The 9,637-nt window shown below is 33.4% G+C and overlaps 1 protein-coding gene across 1 annotated transcript; it reads right to left on the reverse strand.

The window, feature by feature from the left end:
- Window positions 1–1,191: 1,191 nt before the first annotated feature.
- Window positions 1,192–2,259, reverse strand: LOC125863754 (gibberellin 20 oxidase 1-like). Its single transcript, XM_049543767.1, has 3 exons — window positions 2,247–2,259; window positions 1,670–1,761; window positions 1,192–1,461 (listed from the first exon to the last, which is right to left on the reverse strand). Exons 1-3 carry the CDS (start codon window positions 2,257–2,259, stop codon window positions 1,192–1,194), a joined length of 375 nt encoding a protein of 124 aa, XP_049399724.1.
- Window positions 2,260–9,637: the final 7,378 nt, after the last annotated feature.

Consider the following 9,637-nt stretch of genomic DNA (forward strand, 5'->3'; position numbering starts at 1 on the left):
AGTGGAACATAACAAGACGTCTCATTGGAAAAAGACTAGCTAACATATATAGAGAAGGAGAAAGGTTGGTCCAAAATCTTCAGCATCTGCAGTATGCTGAGACACAGTGCGATCTATATCTTGTCCGACTCGCTCTCTCTTCTTACCTCTGCATTTTCCATCAGTCCCTTCACTAGTTTTGCTTCTAGTGAAGTCTTTTCCCATGGAATTGGAAACCGTTGCCTTCTTTTCTTTAATATGATCATTATCACATGTCTCTTTTATAATATCTGGGGGAGGATGTTTCTTACGATTTGAACATTCACTCCATTTCTTCTTAATTAAGGGAGTCTTTAATATCACATCCAAAGAACGACATTCTTGATTTTTTGCTAAAGTCAAAATATTCAATGAAACCTTTGGCTACTTGTGTTTATATTTATCTCTTACTCTTTTTGATCTAGTGCCTAGAAATCTTACCTTGCTATAAATACCAAGCAATCTAACCAAGCATTCTTTGATTTTCTTGGATTCTTTTATTCTTTGCAACTTGAATTCCTACGCTTCCAACATATTTTTTCTTAAGGTAATTCCAAATCTCTTTTGGTGATGGTAGAAATATAATTCTCTTTAAAATAGTTGTTGACACAACAACAAATAGAGTTGCTTTCGTCGTGGACTTCATGATTTTCTTTTCCTTGTGACTCTTGATTTCCGCTTTGGTGAGATTATTTTGTAAAAAATTAATTTCATAATCCTCTTGTACTGCTTCCTTCCGAAAGATCAAGGGTGTCCAAGTAATTTTCCATTCTCACAACTCATAATTCGTAATTTTCATTACTAAAAACAGCATGAGTTATTCATGAAAAACTATTTTTGAAATCCATCTCTTCACTCAAAGCTCCCTTCAGAAAAATAGCTCTAGATCCCACCTATAAGTTTTTGAAAGAAAAGAAATGCAGGAAAGTAACAATGGAAGAAAAGTAGAAGGATAAATTATGTATTGCACTACAAAACTTTATATTATTGACTAACAAAAGACATGTATTTACAGACTAAAAACCAAACTGAAATAGAAATCAACTCCTAAATACTAGGTGTCGAACTTAATAGAATTATTGGAACAAGAATATTTGTAGTTCTAAATCAAAGATTTAACATATATACAAAATATTCCAAGGCCTTCAATCTTGAAACTTATATGTATAGCTCTTAAGCTTCAACATTATTGTCTTGAAGCCTCATCGAGAAAGCTTGAAGAGTGTTCATATCAGCTCTGTGATGCTTTTGAGTAAACTCAAGGAGAGCAGGCCATGTGAAGTCAGGATATAGTCGAGGGTTGTTGTAGTCAACCAATTCAGTTGGTGGACTGACCACCTTATCTTTGCCATGACAAAGAAAGAAATCAAGTGATTTTCTATGAGTCTTATTGTTAACCACTTCTCTATGCAAGCAACTTTTGTATCTATCATTCGATAGTGCCTGCAGAAGGACAAACACCAAATGTGTTATATTCAATTTGTAAGTCTAAGAACTCATGATGTATATCATTGCGCGTCATGTGGAAAGATCTTATAATGTTTTTCACCAAAAAATGTATTATTTGTTTAATTGATTATGTTTATATTATTTGTATGTAATACATAATACATTAGCTTATTATATAGTACTAGTTTATAAATTTGCTTACCATAAATGTGTCACCTATGTTAATCACAAAAGCAGTAAATTTTGGACGAATGGAGACTCGTAGTCCACAAAAACCTGAAGTCCTGACTTGAACTGAGGCATAATACATAAAACATTGAATTCAATAAATAGGATACATAAATATTAAGATACAATGATTTGATGTATTCATTATACTTTATGTATTATAAATTATTATTTTTATGTAAATTCAATAAATTTGATAAATAAATTATTAGGATACAATAATTTTGATGTAATAAAAATTAACATTTCCTGAATCTCAAAAGACTCTTTAAATTAATAAATATTAATTTATTTACTAATTATACATCTACAAATTAATAATATTTTGTAGTCTCACCTATATTAATTTAGTGAGTTTTACTATAGTATTATTTTAAGAATAAAATTTATTTGTAGCTATATAAGGAAATATATCTAAGGAAAATCAATCGGAAAAATTATTTAAATATATCTACCTATCATTATGATATATTATGTGTAAACTGTCTATGTACACTCTATAACAAAATTATACCTTAATTTTAAGCATTATTAAGCCATTCTTAGCAAACTGTTTGGACCCATTTCTTATATTTCAAAGCTTTTTAAGGAAAAAATTTCAAACTCTGATTTGAAATCTATGGTCAAACATATCTTTAAATTTTTTCCTTTTTTAAAATTTGCTTCAAAATATATGAAAACTCTCTGGCCACAAAATTAAGCACTATTAAGCCCTTCTCAACAAACTGTTCGGACCCATTTCAGATACTTGAGAACTTTTAAAGGAAATATTTTCAAAATCTATAGTCAAACATATCTTTGAATGTATTTCCTTTTTTAAAATCTTATTCAAACAACATATGAACTTCTATCCAAAATTTAAGCATACTAAAGCTTGAAGGGCAATCAGGTTCAAGTGGGAAAAATTTGTCTGTTGTTTCATTGGAAGAAAATGAAGAATGGGAAACTGTTGGCCCAAAGAAGAAGTCTGTAGTCACAAGAACTCAGGACTTTGTTTCTTCAAACTTGAGTGCCATTATTGGGGGTAGTTGGTGAGCCTTGTAAAAGTGAGAGGGAACAAAGCCTCTGTGATAGTTCAATCATTTTTTGTATTCCATCTTGATATTTCACGTGAAGCTATTCATAACATTCAAGATGCTCTCCTCCTATTTTCTTCCCCTGAGACACTCGAAGGATATATGATTACCGTAGGAGTGGTTGGAGTGGCTATTGCTAGGAAATGCATCAGCATACATGCACTTCCTAAGATGATGATTTTACACCTGAAGCGGTTTGGTTATCGAAGCTATGGAAGTACCAAATTGCATAAACCTGTGCATTTTCCTCTTGAACTAGTTCACGACTTATCACTAGTTCAAGAGGAAAATGCACAGGTTTATGCAATTTATTAGTTCGTTAGCTTCCATAACAAAACCGCTTCAGGTGCAAAATCATCATTTTAGGAAGTGTGTGTATGCTGATGGATTTCCTAGCAGTAGCCACTCCAACCATTCCTACGGTAGTTCTATATCCCTCGAGTGTCTCAGGGGCAAAAAATAGGCAGAGAGCATCTAGAATGTTATGAACAGCTTCGTGTGAAATATCAAGATGGAATACCAAAAATGGTTGAACTATCGTAGAGGCTTTGTTCCCTCTCACTTTTACAAGGCTCTTCAACTACACCCCAATAATGGCACTCAAGTTTGAAGGAACAAAGTCTTGAGTTCATGTGACTACAGACTTGTTCTTTAGACCAATTGTTTCCCATTCTTCATCGTCTTTTGATGAAATAATAGACGAATTTTTCCCACTTGAGCATGATTGCCCTTCAACCTTTAATATGCTCAAAATTTGGATAGAAGTTCATATGTTGTTTGAATCAGATTTTAAAAAGGAAATACTTTTAAAGATATGTTTGACCAAAGATTTTGAAAAAATTTCCTTAAAAAGTTCTCAAGTATCAAAAATAGGTCTAAACAGTTTGCTGAGAAGAGCTTAATAGTGCTTAATTTTTTGGCCAGAGAATTTTCATATATTTTGAAGAAAATTTTAAAAAAAGGAAATATTTTTAAAGATATGTTTTACCATAGAATCAAATCAGAGTTTGAAATTTTTTCTTAAAAAGCTTTGAACTATCAAAAATGGGTCCAAATAGTTTGCTAAGAATGGTGTCATAATGCTTTAAATTGGGATATAATTTTGTTATAGAATGTAACATATCTACACATAATATAGCATAATCATAGGTAGAGATATTTTAAAAAAATTCCGATTGATTTTCCTTTGACAGATTTCATTATATAGCTACAAATAACTTTATTCTTAAAATGAAACTATAGTAAAACTCACTAAATTAATATAGGTGAGACTACAAAATATTATTAATTTGTAGATGTATAATTTAATAGATAAATTAATATTTATTAATTTAAAGATTCTTTTGAGATTCAGGTAATATTAATTTATATTACATCAAAATTATTGTATACAAATAATTTATGTATCATATTTATTGAATCTACATAAAAATAATAATTTATGACACATAAAGTAAAATGAATTCAACAAAACATTGTATCTTATTAAAATATGTATCCTATTTATTGAATTCAATGTTTTATGTATGCATCCTCAATTCAAGTCAGGACTTTAGGTTTTTGTGGAGAACGAATGGTACTCCATTCGTCCAAATTTTAATGCTTTTTTGGTTAACATAGGCGACACATTTATGGTAAGAAAAATTACAAACTAGCACTATATAACAAGCTATTGTATTTGTATTACATACAAATAATATTAACATAATCAATTTAACAAATAATACATTTTTTTGTTGAAAAAAATTATAAGATATTTCCACATGACGGGCAATGATATACATCATGAGTTCTTAGACTTACAACTTGAATATAACATATTTGGTATTTGTCCTTTTGCAGGCTCTATATAACGATAGATACAAAAGTATGTCGCATATAGCAGTGGTTACCAACAAGACTCCTAGAAAATTACTCGCTTTCTTTCTTTGTCCAGACAAAGATAAGGTGGTGAGTCCACCAACTGAATTGGTGGACTACAACAACCCTCGACTATATCCTGATTTCAGATGTCTTGCTCGTCTTGAGTTTACTCAAAAGCATCACAGAGCTGATACGAACACTCTGTAAGCTTTCTCGATGTGCCTTCAAGACAATAAGGTAGAAGTTTAAGAGCTTTACATCCGAGGTTCAAGATTTAAGGCCTTGGAATATTTTGTATATATGTTGAATCTTTGATTTAGATATTCCTGTTGCATTAATTCTATTAAGCTAGATACCTAGTATTTAGGAGTTGATTTCTCTTTCAGTTTGGTATATAGTCTGTGAATTCATGTCTTTTGTTAGTCATCAATAATATAAAGCTCTATATTGAAATACATAATTTATCCTGCAACTTTTCTTCCATTGTTATTTTCCTGCATTTATTTTCTTTGAAAAATTGATAGGTGGAATCTAAAGCTATTTTTCTGAAGGGACCTTTGAGTGAAGAGATGGATTTCAAAAATTGTTTTTCATGAATGACTCATGTTGTTTTTAGTAATGAAAATTACCATTTATGAGTTGTGAGACCGGAAAATTACTTTGAGACCCTTGATCTTTAGGAAGGAAGTCGTGGAAGAGGATTATCAAATGAATCCGTTACAAAATAATCCAACCATAGAGCAAATCAAGAGTCTCAAGGAAAAGAAAATCTATGAATTCCACGACGAAAGCAACTTTGTTTGTTGTTGCCTCAACAACTATTTTAAAGAGACTTATATTTCTCCCATCACGAAAAGAAATTTGGAATTATCTTAAGAAAGAATATGTTGGAGGTGAAGGAATTCAAGATGAAAAGATTAAAAAAACTCCAAGAAAATCAAAGAATGCTTGGATAGATTGCTTGGTATTGATAACAAGGTATGATATCTAGGCACTAGATTAGAAAAGTAAGAGATAAATATAAACACAATAATTTGACTTTAGCAAAAAATCTAGAAAGTTATTCTTTGGATGTGATATTAAAGACTCCCCAGTTAAGAGAAAAATGGAGTGAATGCCAGAATCCAAAGAANCCCCCCCCCCCCCCCCCCCCCGAGATATTATACAAGAGACATGTGATAATAGTTGTATTAAAAAAAGCATGGCAAAGGTTTCCAATTCCATAGGAAAAGACTTCAGTAGAAGCAGTACTACTGAAGGGACTGATGGAAAAGGTAGAGGTAAGAAGAGAAAGCGAGTCAGACAAGATCTAGATTGCACTCTGTCTCAGCATAGTGTAGATGCTGAAGATTCTTCAAGATGAGGAATGTAAGTAAGACTTATTTGGATGGTTCTATATATAAAAGTTTCAAGAGAGATGATATACATTATGATGACGATCCCATTTAGGGAATTGGTTATCGAATTGTGTATCATAAATTTATAATACAAGCAACCAAATGTTCATTCATTGAAGAAGTTGGCTTTAGTAAAAATTCTAGAAAACCATTCATTGGATGTGATATTAAAGACTTCCTTAAGAGGAATGCATTAATGCAATAATATTAAGACTCAACCTTTCTCAGATATTATAGAACTGACATGTGATAACGATTTTAAGAAAGAAAATAAATCAAGGTTGCCCAAGTTTTTGGGAAAAGACTTCAATATAAGCAAAGCTAGTGACATATTATTCTAAATAATAAGTTCACAATAATTATCGATGTCACAACCCAATCTGCCGTGATTGGCACCTACACTAACTCTCCGGTGGGAGAACCGTTTCGACAACCCAACTAAGCAACTTAACGAAAGACTAAGCATATAAAGATATGGAAGCATGTTTAAATGATCGATAGGAACGGAGTTTCCATAAACTCCAAAAGTTTTAAATAAAAAAATTAAACAACTATTGCGGAAGTCAACCCCTAGAACCTGAAAGTCATTGTACCAAAATTCTACCAATCAACAAGTCTAAGGAAATGGGGTGCAACCTCGGAACTTAATATACCAATAAATCTAACTATAGAGTCTGAGATGGAAAAAAATGGACTAAATAATAGAGGATCCATGGCAGCTTGGAAACACTTGCTCACCCTTTAATCCGCTCTCGATCAGTGATCTCCTAACTGAGATCTGTCAATAGCTGCCTGAAGATGCCTTCTACTCAACAAAGAACAAGCAAATACAATATTAATACACAACCACAGTGTATTGGTAGGATCGCGCGACTACTTCAGTAAGCGAAATACAAGCAGGAAATTACAACACAGTAAACACACATATAGAAAATACGTAGTTCAATTAGCATTTCAGGAGCAACATACAATTTCCCAATATCAATTACAGGTAGACATGAAAATAATAATCACAAGTGGTTCTCTCATAGAACTCATACCCAAATTGTTAGTGTGTCGAAACGTGATACCTTATCCAATGTATGTGTCGGATCTTGACACCCATTCCAATATATGTGTCGAAATGTGACACGCGATCCAATGTATGTGTCAGAATGTGACCCAATCCAATCAACACAAGCACAATCACAACCACCCCATAATGAATAATACGTATAGTGTAACATCTCGCTATTTGAAAGAACTAGAAAGAGATATAATTGGAAAGAGTCATTTTAGGAAAGAATGAAAAATTTGGAAATTTGTTAAGTTAAGCTAAGTTGATTTTTTTGGGTCAACTTCAAATGACCATAACTTCTATCTCAAGATGTGTTAGGTGTGCTTCCAGACACTGTAGGAGAGATCTTGGAATTATCTTTCCAACTCCGCTGAGTTTGCTCGATTCTGAGTTTGTACGAGTGAGATAAGCCCATTTGAAGTTGGGTTGTTCAAAAAGGATAGTCTAATCTAGATTTTAGAAGGGTAGTTTTGTCTGTTCCATACCCTATTATTTTAATTTCATTTTTTGTAATTAGTTGGGGTCTAAATTGAACTTTGTCAGTTTACACTTTTGAAAAAGAGTTAGGGTTTTGAGAGAAGAGAAAAGAAGAAGAGAAGAAGCAAGGATCTGTCGTCTTCGTAAGGAATTGTTTGCGGATTTCGTCAAGGATTTGATCTTACGAGGTATGTGAGTTCACGTAGCGTTGGGTTCATTCACCCACACGCCAAACATGTTTATTTCAGTATGATTTCCGTCCTAAATGATTGATACTTTGATGTTCTTGAGTTGTATTCTTGAATTGCTTTTGTTCTTGAATTTGGGATGAGATTGAGGAGTTCTTGAGAGTTTAAGGTCGATTTTTATAGTTGTTTTGAGTTAGATTCTTATGTACATGTGTTGGGTATTTGAATCTAAAGGGAATTTGAGAAAAAGAACCGAGTTTAGGCTATTTGAGGTTAGAAAACGAAGAAGGAACAAGTACGGCATATCTGGGTACGCGGACATGTTCCTCAGAATTGACAAAATTTTCTTCACATCGCGGAGTGGTCACGTACCGTTCTGCCTCAAAATTTATTTCGCGACCAAATAATTAAATGCATCACTGCGTCACGTACTTGCTTCCAGACAGTGATTTCTTGATCTTTTCTCATGTTTAACTATCTAAAAACACTCCTAAACATCATGATATCTTTCCTATCACAAATCACAATCCTTGAATTCATAATTCAATTAAAGCATCAGTGAAGAATCAAGTCAAGAGAAGTTCATAGAGTCTTCCAAAAGTCTTTTACAAATGTTTTAACTTTGTTTTAAGACTTGATTTTTAAGTTGAGTAAAGAGTAAAGTTTAAAGTTCATTTCTTCAAAGATTATACGAGAACTATGAATTCCTAAGAGTTATAATGTTTTCACATTTGAGAAAGAAAGGAAACACTGATTTCCAAGAGAGATTTTAAGCTAAGTTTTAAATAATTATCTCAAACCAAAGAAAGAGTTTTGTTTAATAACATATGAGCTGATTATATTTTGGGAGTAGTATTGAGCACCGATATGGGGACGCGAGTTCATAATAACTCAAGTCTCCATAAACCATATTGTAGCCATCATAGGTAGAAAGGATTATACTTTTGAGATGATTCCTTAGTCATTTTTAGCATAGGCTAGTGGATCCACTTAGTTAAGGCGTTCTATATGACGGCAAAGTATATCACAGTTCTGGTAGCATGGGCAATACGTTGTATCATCACTTAGGCTCAAAGTGATGGTTATCGGTTAGAGAAACTCCCACAGTTGGGCTTCTTTTGAGGAGGCCTTCTTGGGGCATTTCTTTTCCCGAGAACTGAAAGACGCCAAAGTACGAGTGTGTATCACCCTCAAGCAGGATTAGCTAAGTGCTTATGAGTATAGCTTGAAGTTCACCCAACTTTCCCGATATGCTCTAGAGATAGTTGCGGATATGAAAAGCAGGATGAGTCTTTTTGTGGCTGGGTTGTCCCATTTGTTAAGTAAAGAGGGCAAGACAGCCATGATAATTGGGGCTATGGATATAGCAAGGTTGATGGTCTATGTGCAGCAGGTTGAGGAAGAGAAGTTGAGTGATAAAGAGGAGTTTAGAAAAAAAAAAGCGAAGACAGGGAATTAGTCCAAGTAGCAAAGGAATAATGTGTACCGGGCTTCTTTCCAACAAAAGCAAAAAGGACCTTCTCCATTATCTGCTAGTTCACCTATACCCAGAAACAAAGGTGAGTACAATGGTCAGAATTTACAGAACTTCAAAGCTTGACCTACACAGTCTCAGGGTAGTGTGGCACAAGAAGGTAACTGGGCTCTTGCATATGTTATGCATGGAAGGACTCACCCAGGTAAGTATCACGATGGCTCTACATATTGTCCCAAATGTGGAAAAGAGGGTAACTTCATGAAAAAGTGCCTTAAGAACCGACAAGGAAATGAAAATCAGGGCAATAGAGCCTAATCTTCATCAGTTGCTCCACCAGAGAGGGCTGAACTTAGAGGAGCTACTTCCTATACTGGCGGAGGAGGAAACTACCTTTATGCGATCACTAG

Source organism: Solanum stenotomum, chromosome 5 (assembly GCF_019186545.1).
Source record: "Solanum stenotomum isolate F172 chromosome 5, ASM1918654v1, whole genome shotgun sequence".
NCBI lineage: Eukaryota > Viridiplantae > Streptophyta > Magnoliopsida > Solanales > Solanaceae > Solanum > Solanum stenotomum.

Bases quoted from the DNA above. Each gene is read 5' to 3' on its own strand.
- LOC125863754 (XM_049543767.1), bottom strand. The intron at 1,462-1,669 runs GTAAGCAAATTT...GTCCTTCTGCAG, and splicing joins ACATAGGTGACACATTTATG to GCACTATCGAATGATAGATA.